Raw genomic sequence first — 22190 nt, 5'->3', positions numbered from 1 at the left:
GGACAGAAGGATCTAGTCAGGAAATTTCCGGCCATCATTCTTGCATGCCAAAGAGGTAGAGGGGAATTTCCTGCACATTCAGTTGCCAGTGTATGACCCAGATCTGTGATTATTATGCCTCCCTTTCAAGGTAGAGTGGAAAGCAAAATGTATGTTTCTCTTCCACCAGTGATGCATGATTAATATGATAGCAGCAGCATCCCAGATGCTCCCCCACAGTCTCACGCAAGGGGTGCCTGAAATTCACATGCCATTATTTGTTCGTGGAGTTTATATTTCACCTTCTCTTGCAAAGGGCCTCACCGCAGCTTACCATAATCATCAAAACAAATGCAACGTAATAAAAGTAAAAAAACCAACAACCCTCAAACCAGCAATAAAACACAAAGATTAAAAGCAGAACAAAACATCATTGTGTGGTATTCAACTAAATAAATGTGTGAGCCAAATGTCTTGCACATGGGCAACAGGACTTTCCCATGTCTTTCCCCCCATGTGTGCCGACCCCCAAAATCTGCTCTGAAGGATTGGGGGGGGGCGACCCAGATTCAGGGCGTGGGGAGTCCCATTGTGCAAGTCAAAGTTGTTCCACCCACACAATAAACTACTTTGCGCTACTTTAAATAAAACCCATTATGTGGCTTTTAAAATACCCATTGAAACAGAGAACAGATGGGGTTTGGCTGACACGCTCAAAAGGCAATAGAGATTTACCAGGCAAACATTTTTAACAAGCAGACATTTTTAGATAGTTCCATAGGTTGGATGTCCCCGCAGAAAAGGCCCTCTTTCTGGCAAAAGGTGGGGGAACCCAAAGAACAGCCTCTGAAGATCACAATTTCGCCCATGGTGAACCCTAACAATATAACCAGAAATGCTGCTTTTATTGACAATGCAAGATACTACACCAATGGTGTTTAGTATCAGCCTAATGTGGAATTGATGCGGCCAACAGACTGTGAGCAAGGAAACCCCTGGTTCACATCTCACCGCTGCCATGAACTTCAGAGGTAGCTTTGGACAACTCTATCCCTCTCTCTCTCTGCCTGAGTCTCACATCTACATTATTGATGCACTTCTGCTAATCTCTTTACAGGATTTTTGTACAGAGATGATTTGTGGGAAGGACTTTGAACACTCAAAAAGCATGGGGAAATATGCAGAGTTGTGCTACTGATAATATAATTTAGCAGAAATATAGATATAGATACACAGATATGTAGGTACATATAAAAATAACAACCAGCAAAACCCAGTTAATTTTCTATTGGAGGTCGGTTAAATTACCTATCACAGCAGTGAGGTAGCCAGCTTCCTTCAGAACATCTCCCAAGGTTGTCTCATTCAACGGGAGGCCAGCCACCGAGGTGACAGCAAAATTGTGGGTCACTCCATTGCGAAGGCCAAGGCGGCCTGTAAGCAGAGAGGCTCGTGATGGGGAACAGGTGGATGCCGCTGAATGGAAATCGAGAAATCTAGAGGAGGTAAAAAAAAGAAGTGAGGTTCCAACTATTATTTAGCATTTATTGTGCTTCCTTTTTCTTGAAAGAATTCACTCTGATCGAGTCAAGTTTAATGCAGGTTTTCTTAATGGTAGCCTCAATGACATTGCAATCCTAATCTCTGTGTGTCCCCCACCCCCTTCTTGGTCCTCTTTCCTCTTTATAAAACACTTTGAACTCTCAGATCCATTTGTGACACAGCAAATGGTGACACAGCAAATTCTAGTTAAAGTGTTCTTTCTGGTGGAAAGCAATGCCTCTCTCCCTGGCTACTCTGGTTACATGCTCAGGTCTCTGCCCCTCCAAGTCCATTGCTAAGAGGTCTGGTCTTTATCCCCACATCCTTTGCCACGGTTATGTTATGGGGAAAATAAAGCCCTTTCTGACTGCCTAGAAGCAACAAGCTCAGCTCCCAACCCCATCTTGGGTGTCCTCTATAGGTGGGTAAGGAAAAGGTCCAGCAGTTGTTACAAACACATGAAAGCATTTGTGCCCACAGAATTAGCAAAACTACTAACTTGGCAGGAAGGACACTAGAGAGCAAACAGAATTTGTTGATGATACGAATGCTGATGCTATCACAAAAGGAGAGATCTATAAAATTGTCCCAATGCTCTGACATCTCCAGTCAGGCTGGAGTTATCTAACCTCTCCCAGGAACATCATTCCCTAAGCAGGCTGGATCAAAATGTAGTTGCTTTTCTTTCGGAGCATCATGCTCTTAACTATGGACTGAGATGCGCACTGTCCAAAAACCAGCATACATGTCATGGGGGTTTAGGATTGGAGATGTGGCTTTTAATCCAGCTAAGGCAGGGGTCAGCAACCTTTTTCAGCCGTGGGCCGGTCCACCATCCCTCAGACCATGTGGTGGGCCGGACTATATTTGGGGGGGGGGGAAATGAATGAATTCCTATACCCCACAAATAACCCAGAGATGCATTTTAAATAAAAACACACATTCTACTCATGTAAAAACACCAGGCAGGCCCCACAAATAACCCAGAGATGAATTTTAAATAAAAGGACACATTCTGCTTATGTAAAAACACGCTGATTCCCGGACCGTCCGAGGGCCGGATTGAGAAGGCGATTGGGCCACATCCGGCCCACAGCCTTAGGTTGCCTACCCCTGAGCTAAGGGGTAATTGATACCAATGAGAGCTTTTGAAGAATTTGACAGTGTTAGAGGCCTGAGGAGTCTAAAAGGACCAAAACATAGGCCTGATGTTCCTGGAGGCTAGAATCAAGTCATGGGCGGGCAAGTCATTGGCAACACCTGAAGATTTTATGTTATGTTCACGTTCAGCTCTGAGGCAAGAATTTATCAGCCGGTGTGGCGTTTTAAAAACCCAAACAGAACAAGAGTGGTATGAATCAATCACCTCCAAGATGGATGCCGTGGTATAAAAACGGAACAGCAAACAGAGGTTCTAATCACTTTTGTTATCTTAGCTCCCTGGACTGACAATTTGCCTGGGCAGGTTTTATAAGTCAGTGCTGACGTCTGTTGAGGAAGTTTTTATGAACTTTGCCCATCCCGAAGAAGACGCAACCTTTCATTATCAGGGAGAATCTTTGTACTAATCTTTGTTTTACAGGCCCTGAGATTACAGAGGCACATTTTGAAAACATGACAGGGAAAGGTAGAAATGAAAAGTGGGTTCTCTAGGTTTTAGAAAGCTTTTTGCGATTAGCGTTAATATTACAAGGACATTCCTCCAAGGAGCTCAAGGTGGTATACGTGGTTCTTCCCCCTTGTCATTTAATCCCCGCAACAACCCTGTGAGGTAGGTTAGGCTGAGAGGCAGTGACTGGGCCCAAGGTCACTCGCTGAGCTTCATGGCTGAGTGGGGATTTGAACTCTGGTCTCCCAAATCCTAGTCTGACACTCAAACCACGATGCCATATAGACTGCGAGTTTACATAGACAACAGCATGGATAACCGAGGGTTCTGGGGTGCTGGGGGAGCTAATACATTGTTGAAAGTCATCCTTCGTACAGAAGGACTGGAAAATGATGGTGATTATGTTGGCTGGCCTCACGGAAATAAGCAGAAATGTTAATAGTGAATAGCACAACCTGTCCCACCAAAACTGGTTGCTCCGTTCTGCTTTATGTACCGTATATTTCCACAATGTTTTTTGCAAAAAAAAAAGAAGTCAAAAATTGGGGGTTGTCTTATACACAGATGGTGAATGCACAGGGGTTGGGGCTCTGGTGTGGGCGGCGCGGGCTTGGGTTCTGGTGTGAGTAGCCTGGGCTTGGGTTCAAGCTCTGGCGTCGGCAGCCCAGGCTTGGGTTTGGGTTCTGGCCAGATTTCTTAATTTTGGGTTAAAAAAAATAGGGGTTGTCTTATACATGGTGGCATCATCTACACAAAAAATATGGTAATTTGATTGTGTTGATATCTGAATTGGCTTGTTGTCCTCTTCCCTCACCATCCCTTTTTCATCACATTTTTAAAAGTGCAGGTCTGAGGATAGGGTCCGCATGACTTTTTAATCTTTGTGCAGTGCCTAGGGTAGCTTCCACCCTTTTTACGAACAGCAACAATAGTGGATGCTAAGCGTTGGTTTGAACCTTACCTCATGCCTTCCGTTGCTACCTTATCCAAGTGAGGCGTGTCTTTTCTCAGGTTCCAGTTGGACCCAAGATCTCCCCATCCAATATCATCTGCTAAAATTATTATGAAATTGGGTTTTTTGTAGCCTGATCTTTTCCCACTCGCAGAGACAAGTGGGTGTTGATAGTAGAAGAGCCCCAGGAAGCAGCTGGCCAGCACCAAGAATAGTCCCTTCAGAAGCAGAATCTCCATTGTATCAGAAATGTTCCACTAGGAAATGTCTCATGGATGCTAGCAAGTTAGCTAAAAATATGCTCTTATAACTCCGTTCGTGCTTTCTTCACAGGCGATGTAAGAATTTCACATCATCAGAAACATATGCACCATCTGCAAAAAAAAGAGGAAATTATAAATAAAGATGAGAGGGAGGAAAACCCAGAGGCAATAGCAGCACACATAATATTTATATGGAGTGGGCCTCGGCCTATACCAAGCCTCTAGATGATGGCCTGACTTGATGACGGTGGAAAACTCTGACAACATGGAGGGGAAGTTGCTGGAACCCACCAGAATTTTGCTAAAGCTTCCAGGAAAATCCAGCCCCACATCTATGGGAAGCAGAATCCCAAATTCATTAACAGACTCCAGTTTTCAGACAATTCTACAGCAAGCCTGCTTCAACCGTCTTTGCAAGGTAGAGATAAGTATGAGGACTCTTTGGACACTGAAGTCCAACGCCAGAAAAAAATTAGGACATGCTATATTTTTCCGAGTACAAGACTATACTTTCCCCCAAGGGGAAAAGTATAAGGGGGTAGTCTTATACACAGAATGTTTAAAATATTTATTTCTTAATTTTGGGCTCAAAAATAGGGGTTGTCTTATATATGGGGGCATCTTATACACAGAAAAATACAGTACTTAAGCCATATTGAAATCAACGGGTAGGTTGGTCACACAACTAACAAGTTTGCTCCTTCTATGAATGCTTCCTTGAAGAAAACTCTCTGTGTTCAAGGGGCATGTTCAGAAGCAAGTGTTCAGGATAGCACTCTGAAGGTCCCTAGATTCCACACAACTGAAGTACAACTGTCTCTAGAGCAGACCCAGCTGCCAGAACATTATTCACCTACTTATTTCGCCCCCGGTAGTCTCAGTAGATGAGGGTTCAGGTTTGGGTGAGGCGAGGGGCATCATTGGCACTCTTGACAGCTTCATGCAGAACAGAGTTCAGGCCTCCACCACAAGAGCAGATCTCAAATTTTGCTTCAGGCATAATCATCCTCACACTGAGCCTTAACCAGAAGTTGCACCTCCATCTGAGTAGCTAGCTCGGCTTTCCTTGAGCTAAGCCTCCTTGTTTAAAAGGAGCCCAGCTTGCTATATCAGTCATCAATTCTGAAGGAGGTGGTGGTGGTGGTGGTGAGACGCTGGCACGATGGGGTCCTTCAGCCCAGGTACTTCTGGTTTAGTATAAATACCCTGATAGTTATTCTTTCTGTCACTCCAAACCTCCAGTGATATCCCTTTAAATCAGGCATAGGCAAACTCGGCCCTCCAGATGTTTTGAGACTACAATTCCCATCATCCCTGACCACTGGTCCTGTTAGCTAGGGATGATGGGAGTTGTAGTCCCAAAACATCTGGAGGGCCGAGTTTGCCTATGCCTGCTTTAAATCCACAAAATTCTCACCTTGGCATCTTAAATTGATGTCTGTTTTTCTTCTTCTGTGTATCTCAACCCGCATTAGATGACTTCTGAATTTGATCTGAGAAGGGAGAACTTCTGACATACCTAGTTTGCCTGTACCAGAAGACAAAATTAAATAAAAACAAATTTTCCATTGGAGCGGGGGTGGGGTGTGGAAGACACATTTTTGCTTTGGCAGAAATCAGAATTGTCATTTTCAAATGCACAGCTGAATTAATTTTATGAGTGTTTTCACACATATGTAAGGCAAGGTTAAAAGAAGACAACAGTATGCTTGCACACAGACACAAAAACACAAGAAGAGCAGCATCTGTTCTTCCTAACCACCACCATGCATAGATCTTTTAAAAATAAAAATATAGTTTTATTAATTTCCAATATACAGACACCCCCCATTTATGCATTCAGTATGTACGCAACTGTGTATATATGCATTGTGCCGAACCTGGAAGTGAATTAAGAATCGCTAAAACAGCCCCAGAAGAGGCGTGAAGCTGTCAGAAAAGTTGCAAAAACAGAACCTTGCAATCCCACAGGCCTTCACAATTGTAATCCCAAGAGCCCTCGCACCAACCATTGAGGCTTGTGGAGAGTTGGAGTTTGAAAGAGGAGGTTGAGAGAGAGGAATTGTGCTGGAGTTTGGAGGTTCTGGAGGTGTTTTTTGAGTTGTTCTTTGAGATGGCACCTAAAAGCACAGCCTCATCACCTTCCTCAGGTGATGGCAAACCCAAGAGGCAGTGAGTGGTACCCACGCTGGAGGAGGAATTGGAAGCGCTAGATTGCTGACAGGATGGCTTGAGTGTGTGTGTTGTGGCACACAAGTTTGGCAGGAATTGTTAGTATATCAGTCCTCCATTGCTGGGTGTGTGATGGTTACATCACACGCCCATGTTTACTTTCTAGGCTTGGAAAAGCCTGAGAACGGAAGGTAGCCTTATCTCTTCCGCTCTGTTGTGTTTTTGTACTTTTTACTTTCTGTTCTCTCTCGGAGCTGAAGGGAGAGGACGCCATGATCGTTTTCCTGTAAATATTGCTGAATAAAAGATTAGAATGAGCACAGAATTCTCCAATTCGTTTCTGCTGATCTCTGCTGAGTGTGCGTGCACATAGGCATCTGCTATGTGATGCTGGAGCATCCCGGGACTGTTGATTTATGGACGTCCCGGAGCTGTGCAACACCAGGAAGACACCCAGAGAGGTTTCGTCTCATCTTGGGGGCTGCAAGGCCCCCCCTCCCGGTGTATCCTGACAGGAATGAGTCCAGCATATGTGCCGTTAAAGTACAAGAGAAGAAAATCCGGGCATTGGAGGCAGCGAGTGCCTGTACACCCACAACTGCCAAGGTCCCCAACCACGTGCAGGATGAGGCCCTGTTGAAGTCACGCGAGGCACTGAACCAATGGCTAGAAGACATGAACTGCCAGCATATCCCCACTGATGGCAGCACCTTGCGCAAGAAGAATCTCAGGCTGTATGTGCACTTCAGGCAGCCTGAGAAGGAGTTCTGAGCCAGTTCTGGCTGGCTGACCCGCTTCAAACAATGCTTTGATTTGAAGAACATTGGCGCCTGTGTTGAAGCTGCATCCATGGACCATGAGGCTGCCCAAAAATGTCCCAGCCAAATGAAGAGACAGAAGCGCCAGCTGCCCATCATCATGTTCCTCCTCAAGACACCATCAGCTCCACCAAGTGAGTCTCACCCACAGCCAAGCACTTTGGGGGTACCAGTCTACCTTGTTTGTCATTGTTTGCAAATCATCCTTCAGCAATGAGGAAGACTGAGTGCCTCCATTGCCACCATTCCTACCCGTCCGGTAGGGCTGCTGGTTTGTAAAAGGGTCTTTTTTTCTGGGGTTCCCAGAGGTTTTAGTCTGCAGGGTTTTTCAACGGGTGCTTCAATTAAACACAATTTCACCTATGCGCACAGTGCCTTGGAAGGTAACCCCCACCTATATGGGTGGGTGATGCTGTAGAAGAGAAAAAGATACAAAAACAAAATCCTAATTTGCCACCCACACGTAGAAATCCTTACTGTAAAAACACATTCATGCCTGAACTCTCAATTATACTTACTAGGTTTTGAAGGTTACCAGAATAGCAATTTTGTCTAGATCTGCAATATGATCAAGATAGGACATGCAAAGGACAGGTCATAAAGGAGTCAGGCTTCTCTGTGCAGACAAGCGCAGAAGGCAGGCAAGCGCAAGGATTTAAGAGGATTAAATGTACAAGGACATATTAAGGGGTCTTCGCTGCAAATAGTAGCTTGCTCCTGCTTGCTTGTGGGATCCCAACTTAACCATCGCTCGATTTGGGCAGGCTCTGAAGTGAGCTGCAATATATTACTGGTGCCATAAGGTATGGCAGCTGGCCTTTGCAGAGAAGGTCAACTACAAAATGAAAGGCACACAAGCGCATTCGAAAAAGATTACTTTATTGGGGAGCATTATGATTTTACTATATGTGTTAATAAACAAAAACCTAACCTATCCTCTCCTTCCCATCATGTAAGACTTTGTAACATGATAATTCTATGCTGGTGTGCATTGTTCGGGCTACTTTCTTCTAATTTTGCTAACTTGAACAAAAATTATGAATGACCTCAAAGGAAATTTTTTATTTGTTATGATCTTCTTTTCTCTTGTCCTGTCATAGCTCAGCAAATGATGTTCAGCTTTCGTTTGTCACATAAATGTATTGTGAAACTCAGGGAATGTTGTTTGGATAGGGACAGTCTTTCTTTTTCTCCTCTGTGCCTTTTTTGTTGTAATGTCTGTTTCACATGTATATGTATATGTGTTTGTGTGTGTGTACTGCAGTGAAAAAAAGAGTGTTAGAAATCGGGACAGAAGTGCTTGGATTGTAACCTGTAAAACTCGTTCAATAAACCAAGCATCTGAATGCCGCTTCTGTGCAGTATGGGCTGAAAAAGAACTTGCAGATTGTTTTAAGAATTTTAAGGTCTCAAGTGTAGAATAAATATTCATAAATGCACAAATATCTAAATATATGAACCATGCGTCTGAAATAGTATGTGAGAGCAATCCTGAAGCCATTTTGACTCTCCCAATGAACTCAAATATTCCTCTGCACTAAGGGAGGCAAACAGGGAAAGCCTTCCCATTGCCTTTTTGCTTGCAAATCCTGTCTTAAGGGCGTATTTGTGTATGAATAGGGTGAGCCCCTGACCTGGATTCAGGAACTAAAGTATTAACCATCACAAAAGAATGGCCAGACTGCCCAGGTAATGCAATCAGTGACCATTGCCAGGTATCCGGGCAGGCAGGATTTCTGCTGTAGACTGCCTTCTTTTGTGATGTATGTATGTATGTTTTGAGATGGTGGTCTTGGGCTACAGGGTGGGCAATTTCAAAAGTCTATAAAAGGGCTTGCACACCATCGTTTAGGGTTCTCCCTCCTGAGTGTGGTGAGTGGGGACCTTGTTGCAACAGTTCCTTTAATAAAGATCAGGCTTACTAGCCGTTTTGCTTCTCAATATTCAGTCATACCTCGGGTTAAACGTGCTTCAGGTTGAGTGTTTTCAGATTACGCTCTGTGGCGACCTGGAAGTAATGAAGCGCGTTACTTCCGGGTTTCGCCGCTCGCGCAGATGCTCAAAATGACGTCACACACATGCGCGGAAGCGGCAAATTGCGAGCCACGCAGACGCGGGTTGTGTTTGCTTCAGGATGCGAACAGGGCTCCGGAATGGATCCCGTTCGCATCCAGAGGTACCACTGTACTCTGGTTGGCCTCTGTTATTTTCTCCTACTGCTAGGAATCTATACGGGCTCTGGAATACCCCATAAGGGAAAGGGAGCAGTTTCTCTTATAACACAGATCAAAAACAGTACCCACAGTTAGAACTGTCAAGAAGTATAAACAAAACAAAATAAAAATTCATTCCAGTAGCACCTTAGAGACCAACTAAGTTTGTTATTGGTATGAGCTTTCGTGTACATGAAGTGTGCATGCACACAAAAGCTCATACCAATAACAAACTTAGTTGGTCTCTAAGGTGCTACTGGAAGGAATTTTTTTGTTTGTTTGTTTCAGCTATGGCAGACCAACACAGCTACCTACCTGCGCCAAGAAGTATGCTACTTGTACCCCTGGCCATTTTGGCTTTTGTCACAAAGGGTTCTGCCATCCTATCAAAACCATGGAACAGTAAATTGTATCCCCGGGATGCAATCATAGAATCAAAGAATCATAGAATTGTAGGGCTGGAAGGGTCCCCAAAGGTCATCCAGCCCAACCCCCTGCATTGTGGGAAATTATACTGGGACCAGCAGATCAGCCAGTTTTATAACTAAATGAGCATACACAGGGCATGAAAAAGCTGACGACTACAAAGTCAGAGCTGAATTTTTACAAGATGCCAACCTTCTGATTTTCTGAGAAACTGGACAAAACTGACTCAGTTTCCAGGTCTGAAAGCTAGTTGTTCGCAGTCATCAGCACCAGCCTAATCTGAAATGGCAGAATGAATGTTATCAGGGGAGGGCACTTGAAAAGTAGAAAGAACCAGCTTGAATAGCAAGGAGTACGAGACATTGTCAGTATAAGCAGTCACTAGAGGTGGGTGGAATGGGCTGGTTGAGTCCTGCTAAGACCAGTATTATGACAGATGTTTCCAGTTGTGTATCAATGACCTTGGGGAAAGAATGTGCAGCTGAAGATACAAAATTGGTAGGTCATTCCATGCGACCAAGGGGTGGGGGGGGGGCAGAAAAAGAGTGACCTAGTTAAATGAGGGGCATGAGTAAATACTTGAATAAACAAAACAAAACAAAGCCCTGTGATAGCAAGAGGGGGGTAAGGAAGAAAACCCAAGAAGCACCCGCTGCAAGCCAAGAATTCAGAGGCGGACTGTTCTCAAACCTCCCAGACTCAAGTTCACTGTCAAAGGCCAAACTTAATGAATGAATGTGTGTGTGTAACGATTGGAGATAACAACTGTGGTTAAATGAAAGACAGAAAGGGCATCTGTACATGAGATTCCCCCTGTCATTCAATATTTTAGTAAAACACAATAACTGGTTATTCAATTTGATAATGGTTAATATATTAAACTTATCTCCAAGCAGTGTACGGAAAACTGAACCAACAACAGACAACTTAAACAAAATATTACAAAAATACACAGTTGCATATAAAAACGCTACATTAATACCAAGTTACACACACATATATAGATATATCAAGCAATGTCAGTTCATTTTCCTTCTGACACATCCTCAGCGTTATCAAAAGGCCCCCAAAACAGATTGCTTGGCAGGCTCTCTTCTCTTTGACTGATGAGCCTAAGTCAGTCTGAACTTCTGGCAAAGGGCTCTGTTTACTCATAGAAAGCAAGCATTTCTCACGTGGCTTGCAAAACAGCAAACACTTCTCTCTCTTTTTGAAGGGGACACTGTGCTCTACCTATTTTAAAGGGCAAGCAAGACGCCTGGCCTGAACTTCTCGTTTAATGTTTGAGAAAGCTAAAACAAAGGTTGTGACGTCTTTGGAAGTACCTTGGAACAGGTAGCCTGAGAGCCCTATCTGCGTCAGAAATGATTACTTTAAAGCAGGGGTCAGCAAACTTTTTCAGCAGGGGGCTGGTCCACTGTCCCTCAGACTTTGTGGGGGGCTGGACTATATTTTGAAAAAAAGAAGAACAAATTCCTAGGCCCCACAAATAACCCAGAGATGCATTTTAAATAAAAGGACACATTCTACTCATGTAAAAACACGCTGATTCCCGGACTGGATTTAAAGGCGATTGGGCCGGATCCGGCCCCCGGGCCTTAGTTTGCCTACCCATGCTTTAAAAGTCTTCCTCTTCTTCCATCCTGTCCAGGAATCATTGAATTGTAGAGTTGGAAGGGACCGATCTAGTCCAACTCCCTGCAATGCAGGAATCTCGGCTAAAGCATCCATGACAGATGGCCAGCCAAGCTTTGCTTAAATACTTCTAATGAAGGAGAGACCACTACCTTTCAAGGGAGTACATTCTGCTGTCAACTGAACAGCTTGACCCCCTTTTCACCAATCCTTTCTCTTCTTCTTCTTCTTCTTCTTCTTCTTCTTCTTCTTCTTCTCTTCCTTCACATCTTTGGCTTAAAAAACAAAACACGCTGCGTCTTACCAATTTACAAATTCTAGTTGGAAAAAAATCCAGTGTCCGGCCTACAATTGTATCCCAATCATTGCTGTCCTAGACAGCATCTTAAAAAGAAGCAGAGACATCACCTTGCCAACAAAGGTCCGTATAGTTAAAACTGTGGTGTTCCCAGTAGTGGTGTATGGAAGTGAGAGCTGGATTAGACTTGGTATACTTATTTGTACAACATTATTCTTGCTTATAAAACCCAATTTAAAAAATAAAAAATAACCAGGATTAGAATACTGCTGTGTTAAGAGAAGTATGCTTACGGCATTACCTTCAAAGGAAGACCGGCTGATGGAAATCTTGGAAGACGCAGAGATGGCAAAACTGACGGCACTGATAAGAGACAGAAGTTTAGAATCTTTCAAGGACTGGAAAACCCTTCTGGTAACTTTCCATAGGCTAAGTTCACAGCAGGGCTTGAAGTCTAAGAAGAAGAAAAATAGCAGAACATAGTAAGAAATCTGTTAAAAAGAATGAAACCGGGTAAGATGGAATTCTTAAAATACAACTGCGATTATAAACGTTGAGTGTGGGTGAGTCATTAGTATTGTAGAATAGGATTATAACCGCTGAGTGGCATGGTGTAACTTTGAATATTGAAATAAAATAAAGTAATAAAAGGGAATGGAACGCGGGTGGCGCTGTGGGTTAAACCAGAGCCTAGGACTTGCCGATCAGAAGGTCGGCGGTTCAAATCCCCGAGACAGGGTGAGCTCCTGTTGTTCGGTCCCAGCTCCTGCCAACCTAGCAGTTTGAAAGCACGTCAAAGTGCAAGTAGATAAATAGGTACCGCTCCGGCGGGAAGGTAAACGGCGTTTCTGTGCACTGCTCTGGTTCACCAGAAGCAGCGTAGTCATGCTGGCCACATGACCCGGAAGCTGTACACCGGCTCCCTCGGCCTATAGAGCGAGATGAGCGCCGCAACCCCAGAGTCGGTCACAACTGGACCTAATGGTCAGGGGTCCCTTTACCTTTAATAAAAGGGAAAGAAAGACAGCAAAGACTTAAAGAGGATGTGGGAAATGCTTGGTAAAATATCAAATGCTCAGTAGTTGGGGGGAAACAAGGAGCATGAGCAGTTTCCTGTAATCAGGGAAAGGGCTTCAGTGGAAGCAGAGAACAGTAGCAGAGTGTTTACAGATCACAGAATTCCACTATTCAGGGCGATTTGTGTTTCTTTTGTGTAGGAGTTTGCTTTCCAGCCTTGACGCAGTATATATGGTCCTGTCTGCAGCACTGGCAAGTGTCTCTCTTAAGACTGTATGAATGGGTGGGTTGATTCATTAAGAAGTTGTGAATCAGTTGCCCAAGGAAAATAAACAGTAAAGAATGGAAATTAGCTCAGCACTGTAGAGGTGGTGATAAGTTTATCATCTTCTTTTCCATGAGCTTCCGTGGGTGAAAGCTACTTTCATGACTCACGAAGGGGGCAGATACTCTCTCTTTTCCAAACTAGTTCCCAGGCATGGATGCAAACCTTAACTTGCCGAGTAAGCGTTGAGTCATCATGTAATCCAATTTGCTTGGTATAGCTACGTGTATGAGTCACCGACCAGCCAAAACTGGGATTTCTTGGAATCGCAACACTAAAACACACATGTAACACTGCTACCTTATCTTCTGATACACTTGATTGGTGCCTCTTACAGACACACAAACGCTCCCTCTAAAGGAACAATGTGCCTCAGGTCATCTTTGGAGGAAGGTCTAGAGACAGACCTGCCAACTGCCAGACCTGTTCTCTGCAATTCATGGAGAACTCATGAGGACTTGCACATAAACTTTAATTCCTAGCCAACTGTATCAATGGCCAGTCTTACACGGTGCCACTTCTTAGGAAATTCTAGCACAGCAGACTGGAAATGTCTACTGTAAATCAACTACGTACAGTCATACCTCGGGTTACAGACACTTCAGGTTGCATTTTTTCGGGTTATGGACCCGCCGAAACCCGGAAGTACTGGAACGGGTTACTTCTGGGTTCCGGGGGTTGTGCATGCGCAGACTCGCCGCTGCGGGTTGCGAACGTGCATCCCGCACGGATCACGTTCGCAACCCAAGTGTCCACTGTAGAGTGGTACCTCGGGTTAAGAACTTAATTCGTTCCAGAGGTCCGTTCTTAACCTGAAACTGTTCTTAACCTGAAGCACCACTTTAGCTTAATGGGGCCTCCCGCTGCTGCCACGCTGCGATTTCTGTTCTCATCCTGAAGCAAAGTTTTTAACCCGAGGTACTATTTCTGGGTTAGCAAAATCTGTAACCTGACGCGTCTGTAACCCGAAGTACCACTGTATTGGAAATGTTGCAACATCACTCACACTGTTGCTTTCTGCAGAACCGAACTGCAAGGAGATAATGTTGGAACTGCCCTGTTGTCTGGAAGAAAGTGGTGATATATGGACTTGCTGAACATTAACCAGCAGGGAACATCTTTAGTTAAACAAAACAAAGGAATAACATTCAATTTCCTAACCTTTAATCCATTACAAGGGCAAACTGCACACTAGAAAACAGACACGAAGGGTAATAAAATGGCTTTTTATAGAATTGTGCTTTTTTAACATTATTATTTATAGGGGAGGATAACAGCCTTGTGAAAGTTGACAGCCAGCTGCAGAGATACCATATTTCTCTGTGTATAACACGACCCCATGTATAAGATGACCCCTACTTTTGGGAGCCCAAAATTTAGAAATTGTTATTGTTGTGGAGGTTTATGGGGGCGATCCCCTGCTCGGTCCCCCACGTCTCAGCACAGCCTTGCCTTGCCAGCCATTTCCCGGCCCTGAGTGCCTTGCCAACTCACCCAATACTTACCATATAAATCTGTGTATAAGACAACCTCCAATCTTTGCCTTAAAAATTGGGGGGAATTCATTGTCTTGTATACGGAAAGAATACGGTATTTAAAATCTTTGGTGCTCTTGTAAATATCAAAGACAGCACTAGCACCGACTTCAATAGAACATAAAATTGGGAGAAGTCTGGATTACAGTGACTTGGCTGAGGACTTTACTTCCAAGAAGGAAGTTCATTTCATTGAATAGGATGGACTCTTGTCTATACTGCTACAGTGGTACCTCGCAAGACGAAAAACTCACAAGACGAAAGAGTTTTTCGTTTTTTGAGTTGCTTCGCAAGACGAATTTCCCTATGGGCTTGCTTCGCAAGACGAAAACGTCTTGCAAGTTTGTTTCCTTTTGGATTTTCAATGCATTCCTATGGGAAACCGTGCTTCGCAAGACGAAAAATTTGCAAGACGAAAAAACTCGCAGAACGAATTAATTTCGTCTTGCGAGGCACCACTGTATTTATCAGTAAACTGACTGTCACCAATTTACCATATGTCATACAATATGCTTTTTAAGGAGGGTTTCTTCTTTTCTGTTTCTGTTTCCATAAGAGCATCACATATGAAGACAATGCCTTTTTTCCCTTCTGCTGTGATCTGTATTCATGTATTTACAGTGTGGTGTTGATAATGTGTATTAAGTAATATTCTCCGCTCCAATTGTAATAAACACTGACCGCAATGATGCATTTATTCACACATTCATTGCAGCTTTACGTACAGAATTAAGTGAAATTACGGTATATGTGCTTCCATACATTTAAGGGACCCCAAATGACTATTTTGCCCAAGAGCCCCCAAACCCAAATCCCCCCCCCCCCCAAAAAAACTCTGCCTGCGCTATAAGGCAGGTCTCTGTCTGGATCCTCCTTTTCTGGAAGCAGATATAAAGATAATAGCCAAGAGAAAATTTATCATTATATGGATAAGACAATTAAAAAAAAATACATTCAAATATAAATATAAATAAATATAAATAGTTAAAGGCCTGATTACAAGAACAGCAAAAGAAATGTGCCTGTTTCTAAAATCCTAACAGCTTCTCTTGTTTTACAATTACTTCCTAATTATTTGCCCCCGTGTATCATCAGAAAGAAGGCACGTTATGCTTAAGCAGTACTTTTCATCTCGTAGAATTATTGTATTTTAAATTACATTTTTATTCCAGGGGATCAAGGTTGAGAAAGATTTGCCGCCCCAGGAAAACCGAAATTTTCTGCTGCACTCCGCCCCCAGTTTCTCACCCTGCCCTGAACTATGCAACAAATGCACATTAAACGTTCGCAATTGCCTGGAATACTTCCTTCCGCCTGTTGGTTCTGATATTATTTTCATCCTGCACTTTGCAACTATGCCTATGCCCTGGGTGGGCAGCCAATGGGAGACCAAGTGCCCCACATTATATCTCCAGGAATGCAAGGGGTATCACCCAATGAACCGCCAAGCTGCTTCTGGGCTTCCCCTCCAAGAATTTGGGCAGCAGCTGTTTCACCAAGACATTTTTACATAGCTTGAAGGAAGCTGCCCGGATCTTTTTGGAAACCAGAGCGTTTCCCTACTTAGCCTCAATGGCCGGTGAAATCTAAGGTTATATACTGCAGCTTGGTAAAGTTAGTTATTAGCTTATGCTGGAAAAATATAAGACAGCACCTTAGCAGGGGGGATGAGCAACTTCTCCAAAGTTATTCCTCTGGGGGAGGAGTTTAAGCCCTTATAAATATCCAAGCTTATTTGCCTAAAAAGAGTTGGGTATAGAGGCATCTTCCTTGTTCTCCCCTCATCACCCTCCTTGAAACTGTGGAGCCGAAGAGCCATCCACTGTCATTTTCTCTGTAGAGGCATTTAACTGGTCCTCCAGCCCTAAGGACAGCGGTTTCTACAACACTGGCAACGGGGTAAGCCTACTATCATTTTGCTTTTCATTTAAAAGCCAAGGGAGAAATCTGGTTTGTACAGAGTATTTCAAGGAGGACGTGTCTCCCAGAGTGAAGCTCTGCATGATGCTCCTTGGATTCTGGTCTGATCTGTTTTAAAACAAGAGACCCAAGAAACTCAGCTTCCATTAGAAGAACAACAGTAGGTACCTATCTGTGCGCAGATAAATATATGTGGAGATAAGGTGGCAATTTTAGGATTCGTATCTACAAAAGGGAGTTATAGAACTGGGAGAATTCAACTGCTGTTCCAGTTCCTCTTTGGGGACATTTCAGCGGCAAACAATGCACTTTTGGTCTCGCCAGAGTGGTGCATGTTCTAGTTATCTCCCGCTTGGACTACTGCAATGCGCTATACTTGGGCCTATCTTTGAAGGTGACTCAGAAACGACAACTAATCCAGAATGCAGCAGCTAGATTGGTGACTGGGAGTGGCCTCCAATACCATATAACACCAGTCCTAAAGGATCTTCACTGGCTCCCAGTACATTTCCAAACACATTTCAAAGTGTTGGTACTGACCTTTAAAGCCCTCCAGATATGGTTCAACTTCAACTCTGACCGCTGGCCATGTTGGCTGGGGGCTGATGGGAGTTGGGATTGTGATAATGTTTGGTGCGTCAAGATTCTGAGATAACTGAGCAAGTAAGAGAGGGGTGGCTGCATTCTACCTCCCCGTTCCTCTCTCAACTTTGGTGCTGGGAACCCCTTTGAGCAGCTGGATCAAATAACAGAATTTAGCTGAGTTGGAAGGGATTGAGGACTGAGGAACACTCCAAGCTCCCTACACCAGCCTTCCTGTTGAGAGTTGAAATAAGTAGTGAAGTGCTATCCTTCCCAACAGACTGCTGTGCCAATATTTGAGAGGTAGAGGCCAAAGACAAATGAAGTAAGACTGAAATACAGCTTCAAAATGAACCAGGAAGTCTCACCTACATTGTGACGAGAAGGGATTACTTGGGCTATTTTGAAGCCATTTTTGGGTCCTCCCTGATGCCCATGTAACTCTTAAAAGTTCTCTATAGCTGGGGTGGGGAACCTCAGACCCTTGGGTCAGGCTACCAACCAAAGTCAAATGGAGTTTCTTGCAAGGTGAAATTAGTAGTAGGCTTATCTCATGTCCTGTGAAATCATAATTCCTACACCTCAGTAGGGCTTCAGGGACAGATCTTAAAGTACAGACAGATTAGTAAGGATGCAGGCAGTTCTTCAAGTAACATAGCAGAAACAGAAGGGACCAAGAGGATCATCTAGTCCACAATATTACTTGTGTGATATTTGCACAATTTATTCTGCTCTTAGCAAATTTGGTGAGAATGAAATTTTCTGGGCTGCAGAAGTTTTCTCGTCAAAGGCATCCTTACAAAAAAAAATTTTTTAAGTTCTCCCTTGATTAAGCAAAGCAAAAGTTTGCTTTGCAATGTGTTTGATCAGCATGGCAGCATGGCAAGTTTCCACCAATAGGGTTTAATTTTACCATTCAAGGATGAATGAAGTTATTATCCCTTACTACAGGAGGGCACAAAGTCAAGAGTTCAAATACGAAAAAAGCAGCAATGATTAAAACTACAGGGCTTGGGAATCCAGTGCTTTAAATGGCAATGGGATTATGTTCACGCATATGAACATGTACATTTGTGTGTGTTTGTGTAAGGGGAGAGCAGAAACTGGTAAAATAAAAACAAGCCTGACCAGAGCTTGCTCTTCAAGCAGCCCAGCTGCACATGCTTCAGAGAAGGACGTTAAGAAATTCAGTGAACGCAGGAACAAAAAAACATATACAGCGTCATCCTTTTTGTTTGAAATGTAAATAACTTATCAGGCCAAAAGGTGTTCTCTTCCAGAGGCTGAATAAACATCAGAAATCAGCCTTTATTTTTTTATTATTTTTTTATGTAGCCCTGGGAGAGCCAGGAGTTGAGGAAATGAAATCAATTTTCTGTACAGCCAGAGTCTCCATTGTGACAGGTCATAGCCTTTCAAAAGCTGGCATCTTGCAGACGCAGATTACTCACAACACTATTTCTCAGTGAGGCTGCAGGCAAGGTAGGAAAGCACCAATATCAGCATCTCTTAGGAGCCAGGTCAAAACATTTTGCCCCCACTAGGATTTTTAATTAGGAGTGCAATTTAACTGATTAATTGTGCACTAGTGGGACTTGTGTTGGCTCCCGCTAGTGCAACGATTTAGTTGACTCAAGGTCTAAGTTTATCGTCTTCAGAGGTCCCTTCTCTATATTGTCCTCTACATCTGAGTAGTAGACAGGCAAGCAGTGACCAAACAAAGCCTTTTTAGTAATTGTGGCACACCCACTAAAAACAACAACAAAAAACACCTCCCACACCCATGGAGGCTTGCCTGAAGCCAAGTTTGTGGGCATTTTATAACTTTTAATCACTTTGTTTTTATGGTAACTGCTGCTGCCCTGCTGTGTTTTAACTGTATATTATACTGATAGTTGTATTCTTTTAGCATATTTATAAGCAACTCTGGAAGGGCAATGCCTATTTATTGTTAAGTTTGTTTTGTTTTGTTTTGGTATTGGTAAGGTTTTCAGCTGTGCGAGAACAGAGCATAGATATTCTGGTTGACCACCTTGCTTTTTTAAGCTAAGGATGGTCCAGAATGGTATTAGTTCCTTTCAATTACTTAATAGTTAAAAGGCATTTGTAACAATTGGAAATACAGTTTTAACACCGAAAACAAGCTAATCCTCCAGAGCTGCGACCCCCTACTCACATCCTATTGCAAGCCCCACTGAGTTACTCCAGTCTGTGGAAATATAACTGCAGCCTTATGTTTTGCTACAGAAATTGCAATGAAAATACTGGTTTGCTGTTTAACATCCCAATAGGTACAGTGTAACTATTGATTTCAATTGAATATTTCACAGACCTTTAGCCTTATGTGTTTCACTGCAAGTAAGCCCCTTTGCTATAAGAAGGATTTGCTTCCAAAGGCCCCTTGAACAAACATATCAGAGCTCATTTCATAGAACTATGCTACCTTTGTTTTTTAATGTGCAGCTAACAGAACGTCATTATGAATATTGCTTTGTTTTCTGCATGGGATTTTACATACTGGTGTAAAAAAAATAATTCAGTATAAACCAAATTATGGGGGGTGGGGTGGGGGAAAAACCTTAACAAAAATCACTCCAGCAATCACCTTTTTAAAATCCACTGAAAAAATGTCACTTTTTAAAAATAGAGCTGAGATCTATGGGCCATTGAAAAAAACCACACTAATCATTTGAATGTTTCTTGCTCTAAAGAAACCCCTGAAATTATTTTAAACAAAGGCAGATTTACCTGCACACTGCTTTTTAAAAAGGGGCTAGTTTTCAACTGGATTTAACATAACGCTAAATAAAAGTTAACCCTCTCCTGCTGCAGTTCTACATCCATTACAAAAATAAGAAAAATCAATACTGTGATTAATCTGGGCCATTAGTCTAGTTTTGACTTACATCTTAACCCTTTCCACAGTAAAGACAAGTAAGTTAGGAGCTGGTATTAGGAATTTAACTTCATTGTAAAAAAAACCCACAAAAACCTCACAGGGGTCATTCATGAGCAGAGATGGCAAATATTTCTGAAAATCCTGCTAAAGCTTTATTTGTTCCAAAGCCATAAAAGAAAATGAATTAAAAACAAAACAAAAACATTCCTACATTCAAAAGACTTTGCTGGCAGAACCGAAGGTTCAAAGTGAAGACTGCAAAACTGCTGACTCCAAGGGTGTAGGCGCACACACGCAAAGGACACCGTGCCAGGAAGGATGCCCCCCGGCTTTGCCCAGAGCTTTGCAAAGCACCGCCAGCCACCCCAACTGAGTCACCAGCATTCCCCAATGCAACAAGGAGAGCTCAGCTTCCGGGAGATTACGAGTCTCTAGTGTGTGCACACACAGCAACAGCCAGACACACACCCAAACTGGCAGAAACCTGTTCTGCCCGGATCGGCTCGAGCAGCAGCAGCTGCAGCGGCACGAGCTCGAACCTGGGAAAGTGGAACGCGCTCGCGCCGCCGCCGCCAAGCTCGTGCCCGACAGAGCGCCGCCGGGCAATGCAGCCGCTAGGAGGCGCTCGCCGGGTCCCGCGCGTAATACAGTTGTCATTGATGGGGGCAGATTTTTTTTAAAAAAAAAAACAAAAAATTGCTGGGAGAAAGGGGGGCGCGCGCACACACAAAAAGTTCATTATGCACTACATAAGTCCTGTAGCCCCTTGGGGTAGCAATCTAGCAATTGGTTTCCTTTGAAGCCCCACCCCAAGGAAGCTGTGGGTTTGCAATTCCTTTATACAGGACTTGCTCGGCACTGGAGTCGGAAACGTCTTGCGGAGCTGCAAGAAAACCCATTATGAAATTCTCCCCATAGATTTGAAACTGCGGGGGATCAGAACTGCGTTTTGTTGTCACTTAAGCAGCGAGCGACTCCGCATTAATTCCTTAGGGAAGCGCTCACGTCGGGGCTCCGGCACGGGCAGCATCCGTCGGGGATGCTTGGCGGATCTAACTCTCATCCAGGGCTTGCTCTCAATAGGGAAGCATAGGGATGAACGTGAAGCACATCCTTGCTCTCCCTAGTGCCAATAAGGAGCGCACGGAGCGGCTCCCAAGTCCCGACCCTCCAGATACAAGATGTACACGCGCGCACATTCTTAGGGAAATGCAGAACACGCGGTGTGTGGGGGGGGGGGGAGAGAGAACAAGAAATCCGTGCAGATAACGGGGAAGAAGACGATTCCAGGCGGCTTGCAGCGAGCAGAAAGCTGCTCGCCTTGCGTGCCTGCGGCGCAGTTCACCTTAAGGGACCTTACAGCGCAGACTTGGCCAACCGGGCGCGCTCCTCTTGGCTGAAGGAGTGGCTCTCCTTCCTGCCAACGATCCCTGCAATACTCGAACTGGACACCTCACTCCAGAGACCCAGCAGGGCGAAGTTAGGGAGCCGATTCCCCTCTTTCCCCCCAAAGGCTCCAATAAAGGAGGACGTTAACAGGAAAGCAGCCTTTACAGGGCACAGCAAAGAGGGCAAATGTTAGTTCGTATTATGGGCGAGAGAGGAGGCGACACATGATGGTGTCCATTCCCCAGAGGGTGGCAGGGATGCCCAGTCTCACTTCGAGAAAAGACATAAAGGTGGCTCTAGTGAGGGACTCTGGCCAGGCGAGCTCTCCAGCCGTTGCCCCCAACCTTCTCCAGGATACTCGGCTGAAGACGCGGCCGACTATCATGTCTCCGCTTTTGGGGGGAAGAGGGAATAGAGGCAGTGGCAGGAAAAGCCTTCATTCAGGCAGCGGCACTGCCTCGTGGAGAGGGGCTACTTGGACGAGGAGCCTCAAACGCCCGCGGCGCAAATTAAAAATAAGATTATTCCGCCAGCTCTGAGGGAAAGCGGCGCGACATAAAAGCGGACGTGGCAGAGGCCCGCGCGCTATCTGAAGCGTCTCTCGCCCTCACCCCCA

The 22190-nt window shown here is 44.2% G+C and overlaps 1 protein-coding gene across 12 annotated transcripts in view; it reads right to left on the bottom strand.

Annotated features, from left to right (window-relative positions):
* Window positions 1–22190, bottom strand: part of ARSG (arylsulfatase G) — a 114841-nt gene that overhangs the window by 72114 nt on the left and 20537 nt on the right. For 6 of the 12 annotated variants that reach the window (XR_013982679.1, XM_080994668.1, XM_080994667.1 and 3 more), the window contains exons 2-5: window positions 12209–12361; window positions 5763–5873; window positions 4092–4456; window positions 1288–1475 (exon numbers count right to left, since the gene is read on the bottom strand). Coding sequence is in view for 11 of the 12 variants with exons in the window: in XM_080994668.1 (XP_080850794.1) it covers window positions 1288–1475; window positions 4092–4321 (418 nt within the window). In the remaining variant the exon portion in view is untranslated. Of the gene's footprint in view, window positions 1–1287; window positions 1476–4091; window positions 4457–5202; window positions 5307–5762; window positions 5874–7347; window positions 7748–10166; window positions 10254–11761; window positions 11781–12208; window positions 12362–22190 lie in introns of those variants that run through there. The other 6 variants (XM_080994671.1, XM_080994674.1, XM_080994670.1 and 3 more) reach the window with 6 other exon arrangements.

Source organism: Podarcis pityusensis (assembly GCF_964106645.2).
Source record: "Podarcis pityusensis genome assembly, chromosome: 2".
In the NCBI taxonomy this organism is placed as follows: domain Eukaryota; kingdom Metazoa; phylum Chordata; class Lepidosauria; order Squamata; family Lacertidae; genus Podarcis; species Podarcis pityusensis.
The sequence above is the reverse complement of the archived record's forward strand: the minus strand, read 5'-3'. Positions and strand labels throughout refer to the sequence as shown.